An 18,719-nucleotide genomic window follows, 5' to 3' on the forward strand; every position below is an offset into this window, starting at 1 on the left:
GTATATAAACTGGAGTGTTGGCTGGGAGTTGTCAATCTCTCCTTGAGGACAGGCTGGCCATCGGTCAGTGGGTGATGAGCAATTATATTATGCATCACTTGAGAGAACTTTTATTCCTCTCTCTCTTTTTCCTGATATTATCATTATATTTCACTTTATTTCAAGTATTAATGGTTTTTATCTCAACTCACAGGTTTTACCTTTTCCTAATGCTCTTCCTCATCCCACTGGAGAGGACAGAGATCGGGCATGTGCTATTTAGTTGCTGGCTGTGGTTAATCCATGACAAATAATTGTTACTGTCTTACATTCAATTCAATCGATGAAACCTATGTTCTCTACACCCACACATAGCCCTGGCAGAACCCAAATGGCAACAAAGCTGGTGAAGGCTCTAGAGTACATATCCTGTGAGGAGCAGATGAGGGAGCTGGGGGTGTTTAGAAGGCAGAAGAGGAGGCTCAACAGAGACCTTACCACACTCTACAACCACCTGAAAGGAGGACGTAGCCAGGTGCGGGTCAGCCTCTTCTCCCTGCCAAGTATTGACAGGACAAGAGGAATTGGCCTTAAGCTGTGCCAGGGGAGGTTCAGGTTGGACATCAGGAAGAATTCTTTCACTGAAAGGGTGGTGGACCATAAGAATGGGCTGCCCAGGGAGGTGGTGCAGTCACCATCCTTGGAGCTGTTCAAGACATGGCTGGGCATGGCACTTGGTGCTATGGTTTAACTGGCAGAGTGGCAACTGGTCTAAGGTTGTACTCAGCCTCGGAGGTCTTTTCCAACCTTAATGATTTTATGATTCTAAATGAGATAAATTTGGCTTCACATGTTGAAAACAGTGAATATAAAAATTTGGAAGCAACAAATCCTTCCAGATTGAAACTTTTTTCAATAACTATATTTTAAAATTTTCTTGAAATTATCTCCACAAAAAAAATTAAATCTGGAATTTCTGCCTCCCCACTCAGCCCCAAATAACATCCTATTGAAGACAACGAAGAGCCATTAAATATATGGTTCTAAAAGTTCTGCCTCAAAATATTTTTACCACAAGTCTTTAAATTTTTTGGCTTACAAATTTCATCTATGCTTTCACTGCTGTATTTAAAACAGCTGACATTTTTTTCCTGGAAGGTTATTATGACAACGATGATTTTAATAAGTTAAAAAAAAAAAAAAAAAAAGTTTTTTTGTCTGCCTTCAAAAATGACTGTACAACATTGACAAGGATATATTTACCAAATCATGATTCACTCCCACTGCTTCAACTTCTATTAACACTGTTGGCTTCACTTAGAATACAACTGTGCTTTAAACTTCACCGAGATACATGAATCCATGTCAAATGCTATATGAGCCACCTAATGCAAAACCAATTTTTAGAGTTTATTACATACAGAGAATATTCTGAGATGGAAGGAACCCACAAGAATCCTCAAGTTCAACACTACAGTGGACTTAAGTGAACTCTTAAGGCCTGCACATGGATTGAACCTGTGACCTTGGTGTTATCAGCACACCATGCTCTAACCAACTGAGCTAATTTTAATTAATCAAAACTATGGCTTGAGCTTTGCAAATTATGTTCACATAGTATTGAATCCTTGATATTTGGTAACTGCTTGCCCTCCAAGTTCATTTTAACCTTGCCAAAAGAGTAGAAGTCATAATAAGTTTCTTAGGACATTACAGGGAATCATGAAGAACCAGATTTTTCTGGTTATAAAATCCTGCATGACAGCACATTACCACTAAATCATTAAAAACATAAATTTAAAAGTAAGTAGAAGAGATCATGTTAACAGGCTACAGCTCCAGACATCTGAATGCACATGTATGAGCTTTATATCTGTGAACTTTCATCCTAGCCATGAGAAATACAGCCTAGCAGGCAACAAAACCTGAAAAGCTCACTCTGAAGATGCCTTAATTTGTCAGCTGAAAAGCTCTCTCAGCTCCTGTAGCCAAATTGATCAGATTGACTACAGCAAGAACTGAACAGCCAGCTAAGCAGACTCACATTTAAATGTTGACATTTACTATCCACAATTTACAGCAGTATCTTTTATCACAGGTAAGTTAAAAATAATTAAAAGAGACAACCATGGCAGTCACCAAAGATAAGAAAGTATTACAGCACAGCTCCTCAGACCTCATGCACACACAGCACAAAATTAATCTGAATATATGCTGGTAACCCACAACAGAATTCAAAATACTAAGGCACAGGAGGTAGGGAGAATAAATACAAGGGACATAATTAATCAGAAGAACACAGTGTGCTGGAATAATTATTTTGTGGGATGGAAGTATGAGGATTATTCCAACTGCATAGCTACGTATGTCTGGATCCACAGATCAGCTAGCAAATTAGAGATCCCAGCTAACAGCAGTTCAGGCAATCACTGGCCAGTCAAATCTCTATGCCATTCAAATAAGATGCCAGTAAAGAGGAAATACTTTATTTTATTGCATTATTCGTATAGAAATGCCATGTTTGTGAAACTGATTCCTCTTGAATCTTTAAGGTTTATATACACATAAAAAATACTTGTCTAATTTAGTTCTGAATAATCTGTAGTCTTCTAGATTGCAACAAATAATTTGCATGATTGTTGTTTATATGAAATATACTGTTGCATTTTTTTCAGAGAAAATTGTTTCCAAAGAGAAAATATGTTTGTGTGTTGGTTTTGTTTTGGTTTTTAATATATATTTATGAGGCTGCTGAAAATTCAATATATAAACTGAAGCACTTGGGAAGACAGTAAACACTCGAGCGATAATTAGTCGGCAGGGAACTGGCTACTTACCTTCCCTCAGCAATCATAAATTAACCTTTAGGGATATAAAAGCAGCAGCAAGTTTTAAATGCCATCTTCAGCGTTTTTTAAGTGCTGGTTTTAGTATGAAATTTTTGCAGCTTTGATTTCTTTATAACATACCTGCAGCTCAAAATAGCATCACCTGCCTTTCCAAGTATTTCACAAGCCTGGCAGAAAATATGTTGCACATTAAGTAGATATAACCAATGTTGCTCATGTTACCTGAAGACCTCCCATTAATCTAATAGTGTATCCCATCACTAACCGGTTCATGTTTTCCATATGGTAAAATCAAGATGCTGCCCAAGTTGATTTGCGTTCATATCAAAAAAAAAAAGTTAAAACCACCAAATACATCACCAGACTAAATATTTTACCAAATTCCATGTACATAATTCCTATCAAATCCATTAAATTGCTACAAATATCACAGCTAAAGAGACCATTAATAAACCTAATTTGGTAATGCTAAATACTTTAAATTAGCAAATTAACAAGAGATGTTGATTATTCTAAATTTAAAACAACAAGTTCTGAGAACTGATTAAAAAAAAACAGACTGAAAATCATCCAAGGGAGGATTTAGAAGGAAAAAAGCAAGCTACCCTATTTGATTTAAGTTGCCTTCTAGCTTTAACACTTTACGACTCTTCTGAAACATTCAATGGTGCATTGGGATACAAATCTATCATCCAATTCCTTCATAAACCCAAATTTTCAGCTTCAAATCTAGGAATTGTTTATCTTGTCTGAAAATGTTTCTATTTAAACAAACAAACAATGCTTTTATTTCCTGCTTATTCATCCTGTCTGCTCTTGGCATCCCTCAGAGAACTGAAAAGCCAATTGCCCCAACCAATCCTTTCTCAGCCAGATCCTTTAATTTACACAAGTAGTTGTTGCTACATCAGTTTTAACACATCATGAACATCCTTCTACGTCAATGTGTCATGACATGCAGCAACTAAGACAGAACCCATTCCACACCATATAGGGAACCAACTTCTCCTCAGAGGTAAACTATTGCACACCTCGCAGTAAACTGTGCCACTGCAGTTTTGCAGCACCAGATCCTTCACTCAAGCTGACCAGTTTATTGTAAACATTTAATGCAGACTTCCTGTTCATTAAGAGCATCCATTTCCTTAGATTAAGACTACCCCAACTACGACTTCACTTTTAGGAAAGCCACTTGGTGCCAGAACTTCAAATTTTCCTGCATTCTTGTCATAGGTATGTGTTGGCCATAAAGATAAATATACACATCAACTGCTCAATATGCTTAATTAAAGTAGTATTTCACTACAGTGTCAAGGTTCCCAACTGCCAGCATCTAACAGTTCATTGGCATGACAGATCACGGAAATCATCCTACTGTAATTTATTTATTCTCAATCACAGAGTTTATCCAGGTGAAGTAGGTATTTAACTAACAGCTAATTTCAACAGACATCTGTGTCACTAATAATAAATGTCATTAAAGCTTCAAATTCCTTGGAAAGCGTGTCCAAGCAAGCAGAAAATAGATGGCTGATAAAAAAAAAAAAAACCCTGACACATCATCTAATACAGCAGTCTTACCCCAAGGCAATGCCAACTGCATCTAAACCACTCATAGAAAAAAAAGGGTAAGTTAAAAGTGACTTCCGGAGGTCACCTCACCCAAAGTGTTACTTAGAGATATAATTTCAAGGCTTGACTAGGCTGCTCAAGGTCTCAAGCAGTAGTATTTTGAATTATCTCAATGAATAGATTCCAGAGTCCCCTGGAGCAGTCAGCTGCAGTGTTTACCCAATGCCATAGCAAAAACATTTTCTCTAGTATCTAACCACAATCTCCATGTTTCAACTTCTGCCCTTTGCGTTTTTTCATACTGCTGTGTACCTTCAGGAAGGTTCCACTTTCTTTGCACATTTCTCTATTGGGAAGCTGAAGATACAACATCTCTCCTTACTCCTGTCTTTCTCAGGTTCACAGTTCTCTCAGACTTTCCTCAGAAGTCTGCTCCAGCTCCCTAACAACTGCAGAGTTCCTCTCCTAGACTTGCTCCAATGATGGACTCTTGTCTTTCTTTTCACAGGGAGCCCCAGTACTCCACAGTCTTACAAGTGCCACATACAGTGGAATAAACACTTTCTTTGACCTCTTGGCTACACTCTTCCTGCTGCAGCCTGGCATGTAGCCAGCCTTCTCACTGTTTGCAAGGATCCCCATTCCATCTCTCAGAAAACCACTTTCTAGTCAGTCAGCACCAACATTATGCTGTTGCTGAGATTATTCCAGCCCATGTGCAGGGAGTCTGTAAAGTGCCTTTGCTCAAATTCCCAATGTTTCTGTTGGCCTGTCTCTCCAGCCTGCCAAGGTCCCTCTAATTACAGCCTTACCTTCCAGCTTCTCCTCCCAGTTTTGTGTCATTCAGAACCTCATGGAGGGTATAACACATGCCACTGTCCTGTGTGCCGACAGAGACCTTAAACAGCATTAGTCAACAGCACTTGCCTCAACAAATGCTACTAGCAGCTGAGCACAGGTCAAATTCTGCACCTACTTCCATTTTCCATGTCCTCATGCCTTATACAGAATGTCTTTTAGCAGCATGCAGCACCTGGGCATTCTGTTCTCAGTGACTCTCTGGTTTCATACTGGTATATAGCGGAATAGACTTCTAACCGTGAGATCATCATCTCACAGTAACTTGGAGTGCTTTTTTAAATTTTTCCAGTTGATACTCTACAACTAAAATCACAGTTCTTTATACATTTTCTGCTTGTACTTCTTCCATTCTAAAGAAATGATGAGGAAAACACAGGGAGACAGTAAAGTAAAACATCACACTATACTTGACAAAAGCCCATCATGCAATCAAAAGCAGCAAAATTATGTTTACAACACATGTCCCTGTTCCCCTCCTAGTAATATTTTAAGTCTATTGGCTGCTTTGGGCACTGCTGAGCACTCAAATAACATTACCACATGCACACCACCACCATTTTTAAAATTGTATTCAGTCAGTCACAATTGTTGAAATGCTGTTTCTCAAGTCTTCTCTCCCCTATACAACCTTTTTCATGAACCTGCACTTCTCATTGTCATTTTCTGCAGGATCTTGCTACAATTTGTTAGCTTTTGACTATTAATTTACCATTCAATTTCCCTCAAGTCTCTTTCAGCAGTAGTGTTAGGTGCTCACACTCCTGACTAAAGAGTTGTACTACTCTGTAAGTGAAGAGCAAAATGAAGCAGCCTTACCTTCTGAAGCCTTTTTTACCTTGTTCATCTGTTGACCTGCCAAGCAGGTCTAAGACTGACCAACCTAGTGTAAAGCCCTGTAGGTTTCCCAATTTTTCATTACCATGGACATTTCTCGTAAACTGCTTTCCAAGGTCTCTTCTGGCGTGGCTTTTTATGGTTCTTTTACTGGATTTTATGCTTTGGTCTTCTCTCCGAATTTTTAACAACTTCAGATTTTTCTGTCTAATCATGCAAGGCTTTTTTAGTCCTATTTTGTTAGTGATAAACCTTTATTCTTTATTATCAGCAGTACTGATGCTAGATAACAGTCTCCATGCCACATACAAGTATTAAAGCTTTTCTGGTAATTCTTTAAATTTTTCCTTTAGCTAGCATTCTCATTTTAGTTATTTGTGTGATTTTATGGCCTGCAAGTATCCATCATACAGAAAACATGAAGTCTCAATATCCTATAAGGTAGTCATGTAAGCAGGTAGGTATCTTTAATCTTTACACTTCTGCTCCATCTTGTAAGAGCAGTTCAGTCCATGTCATCTTCCTTTTTTTTTTTTTTAAACTCCTCTACAAGTACTGCTCTTAGGGGAAAACATGCTACAACTTTCTGAAAGAAACCTACCTAGTAAGCAAGAATGGAAGAGTCAGGCTTGACCTGCCTGGAACCAATTAATGTGTTATGTTTAAGTTAAATACAGCACAAGATAATATATTAAACACCAGCATGCTATTTAACTTACCTCCTTGCTTGTAAACTGTTAATTCCCGTACAGTTTCCAAGAACTGCCAAAACTTCTCATTACCATCTTCTGCAATAAATTCACTGTTTAAAAACAAAAATTATTGCCCATAAGTTGACTTTGTTCAAAGATGTACCACAGTAAAAACCGTCAGTTGTTTAAAATAATAAATACCCATCAGGAACCAAATGTTAGATATTCAACGACTAACAACCATCTCCATAGCATAAACACTGAACTGAGTTGTATTTTGGTCAAAAGATATTTTGAACAAAGTACAGTCATCCAAACTCAACAATCAGAGATGTAAAGCATGCAGACTGTTCTCTTGATATAGAAAACCCCCAAAATACCCACTTTATTTTTCCACAGATATTCCAATATACACTTACAGATTAAATCACTTCAGTACACCAATTTTATTTCATAGTAGCTAAATATACAAATAAGAACATGCACTCTGTTAGGTTATAGTTTTTCATTAAATTACAGGCTTTCATCAATGACATCTACTTTGCTGTGCAGGGAGGGAGATTGCCAATCTCTGAAACACTTTCAAACATGTTAATCCTTACAAAGCATAAAAGGTGAGGTTTACTTTATTCCAAATACCATACTTCCTTTTTTTTTTTTTTTTTTCAAACTGAAAGAAGCAAAATTTAGTTTAGATATACAGAAGAAATTCTTTACTGTAAGGGTGGTAAGGCACTGGAACAGGTTTCCCAGAGAAGTTGTGGCTGCTCTATCCCTGGCAGTATTGAAGGCCAGGCTGGATGGGGCTCTGAGCAACCCGGTCTAGCAGAAGGTGTCCCTGCCCATGGCAGGGAGGTTGGAACTACACAGTATTTAAAGTCCCTTCCAACCCAAACCATTCTGTGATTCTATGATCTACAGATAATATTTCTAAGGTTTGTGGTTTTCCTTAAGGGAACATCAGTTGCTTTCCCTCCCCTTGCTTATATCTACCAAAAACTTCCATTTGCCAGCATGACTATATTGTTTTCTAATCTTTACTTTGGAAATTTGCCTCTCCTTTGATTACAGAAGCTGCAGTTCTCCCTTCACGGGTGTTCTCCAAACAACAGTAAGTAAGTTTAAAAGTAAAACAAATTTAAGCCAAGTGGGCAGGGGAGCCACAAGCACCTAAAACTGGAAAACATCTTCCCTTCCAAATATGAATCACAGAGTGGTTTGGGTTGGAAAGGACCTTAAAGATCATCTGGTTCCAATCCCCTGCTATAGGCAGGGACACCTCTCACTAGACCAGTTTGCTCAGAGTCCCCTTCAGCCTGGTCTTGAACACTGTTAGTGATGGAGAATCTACAACTTCTCTGGACAACCTGTCCCAGTGCCTCACCACTCTCACAGTCAAAAATTTCTTCCATACATCTAGTCTAAACCTACTCTCAGTTTGAAGCCATTCCTCCTTGTCCTCTCGCTGCATGCCCTTGTAAGAAAGGGTCCCTCCCCATCTTTCCTGTAGACTCCCTTCAGGTACTGCGAGACAGAAATCAGCCTTCTCTTCTCCAGGCTGAAGCTGTGATGACAAGTTAACAATACCTTTTAAAATACCACCGTGTTTCACATCTTCACTAGTACCTTTATAATCACTTAATTAACGTGCAAACTACTTGGGGGCAGACGAAGATGTTGTTACTCAGTGGAAGGCAGGGACTGTGTAACTGGCCCATTACAAGTCCTCAACGCAGCGACCTGCAAAACGCCTGAGCAGTTTAAATACGAAGCCGCTTGTACAGCTCCGTCAAAGCGTGGGAGAGCCTTGCCACTGTCCACAACACTTTTCGAGGGGAGAACGCAGTTCAGCCTCACATCCGAGGAGTACTTTAACACACCCTCCGATAGGGAAAACGCGGACATCCCCTTCTGACAGCCCTCCTTCCAGCTCAGTGGAGGGAAAAGGGGGTCCCTCCACCTTCCTGTCCCCCAGGAGACAGACGGGACAGGGCGGCCGCTAGCAGGAGGAGGAGAAGGAAGAGGAGGAGGCTGCACGCACCTCGCCTCCAGCAGCAGCGGAGTCGCCGGCCACTTCGCCGCCAGCCGGGCGGTCACGGGCTGTGAGGAGGAGGCCGGAGCGGTGCCGCAGGAGCACGGCCGGGTGCACAGCAGGGCGAGCAGGAGCGCCAGCGGCAACAGCAGCGCCAAACCCGCCATGAGGAGCAGCGGCGCTCAGGGACGCCCAGTCCCGCACGGCGCCGCGGCCCCGGCGCGCGCCCCGCCCACACGGCCGTGCCGCGCTCCTACTGGCTGCGCCGCGCCCTCGGCGCTGCGCTATTGGCCGGCCCGGAGGCCAAGCAGCGGCTGACGGACCATAAATAGCGGGGCGGCCGGCGCCGTGACACGCGGCGCCAGGAGTGCGCGTGCGCAGGAGCGGGACTGCCGCTTCTGCTCTGAGGCGCGTCTGGCCCCGCCCCATCTGCCGGCGGCGGGGCATTCCCGTTATTTCTTTTTTTTTAGTTTTTAAGGTTTCGGGTTGTTTAGTGCAAGTATGATTTACGTAGTGTGCCCTTAGGCTTGGGTGCGGGTGGCTGCAGGAGGCTGAGTGGGGACACGGCTGTGTCCAAGGACAGTAGCCGCCCGCCCTGGCTCTCCCCTAACCTCCCGCTGGCCGTGTCCTAGCGGGCTGCTCTCCCTCGGCCTTCACCAGCCTAAAAACAGTGGTTAGTCTTACTCTGGGTGAGCAGCTTCATACGTAATATACACATACAGTTGTTCCTGTGAGAGGGAGGTATTTAATTTCCTCTTCCTCCAAGTTTTCCAAACTGACTTCTATTTTGAGATGTGTTTTGTTTCCCGTCTGCATGGGTTTTTTTCCTCAATAAGCATTAGCTTCACAGGAGCCCTGCCTCTACCTTCTGGCTAACTTACCTTGGAATTTTCAGACTCGCGTTCTCTAATTTACTAACTTTTTTTGCTGTTAAAAATCTCCGTAGTTAATTCCATTTCCTCAACAAAGCTGCCGCCCTCCCTCAGTTTTTCAGACCTAAGAGAGGCTGATGCTGCTGGAGCTGTGTTGTGGGATGCTAAGGCAGAGCAGCTCTGCATAGTCCTTCATTGGAAAAAGAATCCCCCAGCTGTATTAAAAATAGGGGGTATTGCCTTTTCCAAAATGTGACTCATGGAAGTCGAAGCTGAAACCTGGAATATGTTATTGCTGCATACACTTTAATTTCTTTTGCGCACAGTCATCTCCTGACTGCTCAAAGTTGCTTTGTGGGTGGTGGGAGCCAGTGAGGGCATAACTCCAGGGAGCAGGCTATGTATGGATCGTATAGTTTGGATGGTTAGTGTTCACCTCAAATTATGGTAGTTCAAAATGCGTTTGATGAACTTAGTAGAACTGACACTACACTTGTTCTGCACAGAACAGGCCATAGCTGGTTTATATTGACCATCTACCAAAAAACATCCCAGCCCAAGTAATCCTGGGGTTAAAGGAGCTACAAGTTGCTTTTTTGATGTTTCTTCAAGCAAAACTGAGATGTACTTAGCACATTCCCCATGTATATACATTTACCACGCATTTTTCGTATCTCTATGTGATACAATGTGATGATGGATGCACCCACCTTACCCTAATCTATCAATTGCTTTTCTGTATAAAGTTGCTCTGTTACCTTTTGTTTTATATTGATATTGAAGAGGCTGCTATTGTTGCTTAAATGTGAACTCCTAAGCTTGCACTTGTTTCATCTTGAGCTGCGACAATTTATGATTTTCCATACAAGAAAAATAAAATCTCTTGGCACTGGCTATGGAAATATAACTAGCTTTGAATTCAGTGGCAAGATAAAGTGGTAGCTCTGAGTCAAAGGTCAGATCATTAGTCTGTGGTGAAATACAGAAAATAGCTAGTGCAGTAGTTTTCTTGAGAAAATATCCTTTCTGCTTAAATTCAGAGATCTCCATTAGAAACAGAGTCTCTCTCTGCTGAGATATCTCTCTCTCCCATTTAGGGTTATTGTATTTTTAGGGGCCTTAAATTTATGATCATAGATAGGCGAAATGAAGTTGGAAGGGACCTCAGGAGGTCTCTAGTCCAGCCTCCAGCTCAGAACAAGGTTAGGTTTGAGGTCCAGTCAAGTGTTGAAAAAAAATCCAAGGCTGACACCTGCACAACCTTTCTGGGCAACCTAATCCATTGCTTAAGATGCAGTTTGGATTGCTCCTTGGAAAGAAGTACAGTGTTGTAAGAGAACATTGCATTCCTTATAAAAGCTTTTGCATATTTATTAGCTTTCCCTTTGCTGTGGTACTTTAGCTACATTCTAGCCACGAAGAGCCAGTACACACTTAAAAAAAATCTGTTTCTGTGTATTTGACAAAGGCAGATATTAATCTGCTAAGCAGAATGCAAACCTAGAAGATGGAGAGCAGACTTAATCTTCATTTCTACAGCAGAATTTTATGTAATTAAGTCTTGCAAATAACACTTGGCCATTTTTGTACATACATTCCACATATATATGTGTGTGTGTGTCTGTGTGTGTGTGAAAAAAAAACTTTAGTTCTCTGAAACCATTTTTCAGCAGAACAGAAAAACAATTAGAGCCAAAATTTAAAATTATTCATATCACAGCTGTGCAAATAGGAATTGATTATCATAGCAGTTTCAGTGTGAATAGAGGGAGTGATTAATGAACGCTTCTCAGTAAGATGCAAATGTTTTATAAGTCACAGTAAACTATGTCTATTTTATAGAAACAGTAGCAATAAGTGAAAATAAGTTGAGCTTCATCAGCATATTCAGTTACCTGAAAATAAAACTTTATTTTCTTAACAGATTGAAGGCAATTTTCCTGGTGAAAGGCTCCCTTTCTCCCTAACTTGGAGGTAATGTAAATGTCAAACACTAATCAAAAGATATTCCTGTTATGTGGTTATTAATTGGTGGTCTCCTGAGCAGTAGCTGCTGGCATCTATCTAGTGTGAGACTGGAGGCCAATCTCTTTAGAACTTGTCAGTGTTACTACTATGAAGGCATTTGAGGTGTTTCCTTGAAAAGACTAAGGATGCTGTACTGCATTGCTTTTTTGTCCATTACATTATAGGCCAGCCATGGTTATTTCATTAGCATATCTCATAGTGGTATTCTGGAGCAGACCATGCAAAATATGTTTCATAGTCTGTTAACTTTTCATTTTGACTTACAGGGATGAGCCAGTGAAAGAAAAATTGATGCAGGAGTAATATAAGCCTGGTTTCAACAGCTCACAGAATCTGCTCAGTGGCAACTTTCTAGCAATAAGAATTTATGCTGCTTTGCCATGCCCACTCATACAGCTGCAGTGATAGCAAATGGCCTGCTGCCAGAATGCTTCTCTTTCCAACTTTTACTGAAAAGAAAAAGAAAAAGAGAAAAAAAGGAAACTGAAGCAACATTTTGCTTTGTGAAATAAACATAGGAGTTACAGCCTCTTATTTAAAATCATCCTTCTCAGAGGTCTGGAGAATATACTTCCTGGACCAGGTCAAAAAACTTCCTTCAAAACTCTGGGCATGTCTGTACTGTGTAGTGGAGAACAGTAAAATGTGGTCATAATGGGGAGTGCAGCTCCATTTGGATACATCAGCTCAAGTTCATAAGCAATGCCACTGCTCTGCTGTGCCAAAAACCAGTGTGGTTTTATTGATTTTTTGATCTTTTGATATTGCCCTGGCTCCTACTATGCCAAATCTGATTAACTAACTGCACCAGTGGATAAAACCAGGGCTTATCTATTATGTTGCAGGGTTTTTCTGAGCTTGTCTATGCTAAATCTTAGCTTGTTATTCCTGGGTCAAGCTCATCATGTAGCATGAGTTGGCACTTCTGATGATGGCTGACAATCTTGGTTGCTAACTGGCCTGTGCTCATAATTAATCTCTTATTTACAACACCCTGTGAGTTTATTGGGTGTTGAAAAAAAGAACATTTTTTCTTCTTTCTCTAGTTGTAAGTTGTGAATCTGTCTATGTACTCAGTGAAAGGAACACAGGTGATACACTGATGATACATAATTTAGCCTAAAATGTACAATGAGGTTATTAAATCACCATTGTTGATGATTCAAATAATAGCCACAGACTTGTATTTTAGACATGATTTTTCACATGCAACTGTTTGGGAGATTATAACTTCAGAAGACAGAATATTTATACATAGAACGCACAAAGTTGAGTATTTCTACATTAATTGATAAGCTGGTATGTGCAATGAAGTGCCTTAGGACAATTCTGGCCACATAGTGCTACACCAGCACCAAAAGAGACTTTAGTGTAAAGGCACAGGTGTATTCACTGAGAAAATACACTATTTCCCAGAATAGGGTGGTAGGATTTGAACCTGGAGGCCTATTATGTAGGGATCAAAAGGTGCTATTGCTACATGCAAGGTGGAAAACATAAAGATAAAATACCTGTACCATGAAGTATATCAGTGATTTTTCCTTTTTAGTCAGATCAGTGAGCAGAGTTCTGAATCTTTTCCAGAATGCCTAAAAAAACCTAAGTTGGGAAATTAGCCAGTGAGTCCTGAATGTGCACTCAACCAAGTCACCTTTGACAGAAGCGAGGACTGCAGAACCATGACGTACTGTCTACTTAAAGCCAAGTGCAGTTTTTCTTAGAACAGACTCTTCTATCCTTTTTAAACTGGGTCAGAATTGCAATTGTATTTCCACCTGTGTGGGGTGCAGAGTGCACCATCCAGCGTGCTCCAGTGATAGCATATGCTGGGAGGCAGGGCTGTTTGACAGCAGCTCCTGGCTCAGGCTGAATTACAGACTCAGCAGAAACCATTGCCTTGCAAGGAGGCACAGGCTCCTGAAGAGGTAACTTGTGCAGTAACTCCCTGTTCCTGGTTCTGCATGGAGCAGCATTTGGGTTGCAGCAGAGCTGGCTGCCAGGACCAGCTGGCTTGCAGGCTTTGTGTGACTGAGCAGCTGGAAGGAGAAATCTTGTGTTTATTCCTCACTTCCCACTGAATGTCTTGCTAGCGCACCTCTAATACAGGAATGAAAACTATAATGCACTTCTTAAAAGAATCATAGAATCATAGAATAGTTTGGTTCAGAGGGACCACCAAAGATCATCTAGTTCAGTCCCCCCTGCCATGGGCAGGACTGCCTTCCACTGGCCATTATTCAGATCCCCATCCCTGCAGACCTTGGATATTTCCCGAAATGGGGCAACCACCACCTCTTGGCCAACTGTCCCAATGTTACACCAAAGAAAAATGACTCTCCAAACCCCTGTGCATTGTGTTGGTCTAATTTCAGAATGGTGACATAGAATTACACCTGTCTTTTATGGTGCTGTGACTCGTGACTGGACAAGGTGCTGAGCAACCTGAGGTGACTTTGAAGCTGGTCCTGCTTTATGCACAAGCAGAGCAAGCTGGCCTCCAGTGCACTCATCCAGCCTAAACTGTGTGCTGCGATTTGGTGTGCTACTTATACAGAACTCGCTTTGCACAACTTGCTTAGCATTTTTAGCTAAAGTTGCTGAAGTTGTAGGCTGCAAGCTGTGAACTTTCACCTAGATATTTTGAACATATGTTCTGGTCAAGTAAAAGAAGACCCCCAGAGCCAGTTCAAGCCAGAAGATAAGGAAATTGCAATCGTCAGCAGAAGCTGCAACCTTAGAGAGAAGAGAAATGGCCCATCTAGAGAGAGTGAAGGGACCCAATGAAGAATGGGAAGACCTCAGTCAGAATCACAGAATCATGGAATGATTGGAGTTGGAAGAGACCTCTGGAGATCGTCTAGTCCAAACCCCTGCTAAAGAGGTTCACCTAGAGCAGGTGCACAGGATCATGTCCAGGCAGGTTTTGAGTACCTCCACAACCTCTCTGTGCAGCCAGTGTCAGTGCTCTGTCACCCCCAGAGTAAAGAAGTTTTCCTTCTATTTAGATGGATGTCCCTGTGCTTTGCATTGTGCCCATGATGACCTTAATATTACTACTGGTCCAATCAGTTGCATGAGGGGTGGAAAACTTGTAAGGGTATAATTGCCCAGCGATTTCTTTGTTCAGGGTCCTTTTTTCAGGGCACCCAGTGTGAGTTGCAGCACTATTTATAAAAAGGACTTCATAGAGGAGTCTCTTTTTGGCTTATTGATTCAGTGAAAGCCTTGTTGAATGCTGTTATGGTGGCTGGCATGTGTAATACACATAACAACTATTCTGTGACTCTTAAGGGTAATTTATTTTAATTAAAAATTTGTGTAGCTAAAGCAAAACAGAACAAGCTGTGCTGCTTTATTGTGTGAAAAATGATGGATTTTTTTCCAGTGGAACAAATTTCAGTGCTGCTTTTCAGATTTTGCTTTGTCCCTTCTGTCAGACTGTCCTTTTGTTAATGTTAGAAGCAGACTAGTGGATGAGTTTCTTGTCTGTCAGGGGTCATTTCAGCTCACTTCCCAAAGTGAAAAAGAATACTTACGGACAAGTAATATAAAGCTATTCCTTCCAGTAATTTATGCTAAATATCTTTAGAAGGAAAATAGAAATATTACTTTTGAATTACGCAAATTAATATTTTATGTCCTTTTCAGTTAATCTGAGTATATAAAATCTTCAATTTCTATGATTTACACACAAAGAGAATTGCAATCCATTTTGTGAAAACAGCTTTAAAAATCAATGTAAAAAATAACAGTTACATATAAATTAAAGAGAAGCAAAAAGTGCAGCCACAAGCTATTACAAATATAATGAAAATTAATTTATGGCTCAAGAGTTTTAGGACCCTCTGTTTCTAAACCATTAAGAAGGTCCTTCAAGTGTAATCCAAGATGGATAAGGCACATTTCCATGCATATATACATGATTTTCCAGGCAAATGTATACAAAAGGAACACTGAGAATTAAAGCTTCCAGAAGGAGAATAAAAATTATGATTCCCATATCTCTGAAGTCAGCATGCTGTATCCATCAGTAAATTATAAAATGCGTGCTCTAAAATGTTCATAAATCATGGAAAAGTAAGGAATTACAGGTTTTTTAGCACTGGAACATACACATATAAATGAAATTCCAGATTTGTATTAGCCTAGTCTATTTCTTTCTCTGGCACTGGCCAATCAAAAACCCAAGGAAGTGTAGTCCCAGAGAAATAAGGAGTCACTGAATGCTTAAGTGAAAAGTTGTGGTTTATATCTATATACAAGGTGATTAAAATATGCATATTTCTGGAGCTTTGCACCTGTGTATTGAAGTGATTGCACATAATTAGCAATGTGATTATCAAATATGTTTTCGCATGCCGCATATAATTAGACTTACAGAAACACACTACATTTAGAATATTTTAATGTAGATAAACTTTGAGGGCAAAAATGAAGTGTTGTTAAAGAAAAGCAAATTGTTTAACCCCTGATGTGCCAGCTGCTGCTACCTCTATCTCCTGTATCCTTCTGCTGGTAAGAGTGGTGGGATGAGCTTTCCCGCCCCCCTCCCTAGCGCTGCTGAAGGAGCGATGTGCAGCTCCAAATTATGGGACACTGAAGACACAGAAAGGAAGAAAAAGAGAAGGAAGGCAAGTGGATTAGTGCTGGATGCATGCTATCTCGTTGCATCCTCTTTTGAAAAACTTTGTCTCTAAAATAAAATGGTCATTATAAAGAAAATAAAATGGTCACAATTCTACGTGATTACCAGAATTAACACGTCAAACTAGGGGAAAGTTATGTTTGGCTATTAAATTGTAATAAAGATAGGTTTCTCTCTGGAAACCATGGCTTTATTTTGGTTTCCTGTTATTCTTTGGTCCTGATTTCCTAGATTAAATTAAGTTAAATCAGAAATACGCTGCTTGTACTGGTTATTCACATTTATATACTAAATGTATATACTGCTTTTCATACTATAATTTTCATAACTGGCAGTTGTCAACAAGAATTTACTATAGTATATTAGGCTGATAAACTTGGGCCTTCTGAAAGGATTAAAGTTAAATGATAGGTCTACTCTGTGATATTAAAGAATTGAAAAGTGAGATCCTGACTGCTGGAGGCCCCAGGAAGTTTTTTCAAGAGAATCTTTCTAAGAGTCTTCCTTCCAAAAGAAAGTGTAAGCCCCTATTTTCCCCCCAGTTTTGCTATAAACTTGGGGTTCCCAACCATGTTAATAAAGGAATGCAATTACAAAATATCTGGACAACTTGCATCCTGCTATTTCTTAGCAGTTGGGAGAGATGATAATAATTGTGCTAAAAAGTCTGTATTTAAATAAAATACGTTTATAGCATATGAATTTTTACGTTAGAATCATAAATTCAGATATTTTAATGCTTGTTAATGCTCCGTTATGCTTGCACAAATCCATGGATGAGGCTACAGGGTTGCTAATTATTTTACAGATCAGATTCTGGTATTTCACTCACCATCAATGGTCTGCAAGCCATAGTGTGACTACACTGCTGTGGATCATCTCTGTCTTCTCTTAGCCGTGCAATTCTTATTCTATTCCAGTTTTTCTTTTCCACAAGATGACATACAGTGTTGGTAGTTTGTAGGTACATGCTTCTCACTAAACCACTTCAGTGTGAGGTGCCCTTAGACCCCTTGGTCAAACAAGCTGCTTTGACCAATCTGTATTTTGATCTCCTTTTTCTGACAGCCGAAGAATTATTCCCTTATTTTTCGCCAATTCTTAATCTGAACACTCCAGCAGTCTTCACCTCAACTCTCCCTCTAAATTTACAGTTTATTCATCTGAAACCTGTCACAGTGTTGAACAATTTTTCTTCCCTCTCATATTTCTTACGTAGTCACTGGTCTGTTACAAATGGACTGCAAGGCCAACAGATCCTTCCCTCTGCTGAGGCTTAGGAGAACTATTTTTGTCTTGACATTTGCTGCCACAGATTGCCATTATAGGTTAAAATTCCCAGTTCTCATGGTAATTACACCTCCCAACATACTTTAATCCAAGATCATAAGATAAATTAGTGCCAGAGATGGATGTCTCATACGGAGACTTCAAATTGAGTATGAGTTTCTAACCTGTCACCTTCAGTGCTAGCGACTTTTCTGCACTGTCACTGTTGTAGGCTGGCCAGACTTGAGGTAATAGGAGTAATTTGCTGCAGCCTCAGCTGTGAAATAACTTAGATCACTTCAGCATTAAACCTGAATTCCTCTCAGCCTTTTCCAGAAGTCCAACTGACATTTAACTGATGATGGGACCAGTATTCCACTGATCTTGGGAGGATAATTTAAAGAATAAATATTACCATTCCTATATATTATGAATACACAAAGAGAAAACATTAAATCTTTGTATGGCTGTATGTTAGGGAGGAACCACTGATTACATGCCTTTAGGTGCTTACAGAATGATAGTTAAATAAGAAAGAGTTAAGAAAAATCCCCAAAGAAGAGGACTGAATTGTTCTAAAAATTCTCATAGCAGCACATTAAGAAAGTGCAGTTCTTGAATTTAAACTTCAAAGTGTCCAGGTTGGCTTTCTGAAAAGAATCCAAGAAAGGTCTTCTATGAAATAGCAGCAACACAGAAAGCGATAGCAGTTCTCAGCTTGCTGTGATTTTCACTAAGGAGTTGGAGGTCAGTTATAAAAGAAAGGTTCAGACTTGCAGACAACTGTGAAAGCCAGATAGGAGTTCTGGAAGTTGAGCCTGATCTACCATTTGCCATGTTTTTCCTTCATTTTTCACCTGTATCCCACAGAGATCAGATGAAGGACTCAGAGATCATGTACTACAGAAATCTTTTTTTTTTCCATCTTGGAGAGAGAAACTTCTTGGAAGATTTTTTGTTGTTTCTATTGGGGCTTTTTGGTTTTGTGTTTTGTTTGTTTGTGTTTATTTATTTTTTACTTTTACATCGCATCCCAAAGATTGAAAAGATTAAAAAAAAAAAAAGAGAGAGAGAGGGAAGGTCTAG

At 40.1% G+C, this 18,719-nt stretch overlaps 1 protein-coding gene across 1 annotated transcript in view; it reads right to left on the minus strand.

The window, feature by feature from the left end:
- Positions 1–8,986, minus strand: part of UGGT2 (UDP-glucose glycoprotein glucosyltransferase 2) — a gene marked incomplete at its 5' end in the record, with an annotated part of 80,025 nt that extends 71,039 nt beyond the window's left edge. Inside the window, 2 exons of the mRNA XM_082277531.1 lie at positions 6,815–6,897; positions 8,829–8,986. Coding sequence (XP_082133657.1) covers positions 6,815–6,897; positions 8,829–8,986 — 241 coding nt within the window. The remainder of the gene's footprint in view (positions 1–6,814; positions 6,898–8,828) is intronic.
- Positions 8,987–18,719: the final 9,733 nt, after the last annotated feature.

Source organism: Coloeus monedula, assembly GCF_965178545.1.
Source record: "Coloeus monedula genome assembly, chromosome: 3".
NCBI classification, from domain to species: Eukaryota; Metazoa; Chordata; class Aves; order Passeriformes; family Corvidae; genus Coloeus; species Coloeus monedula.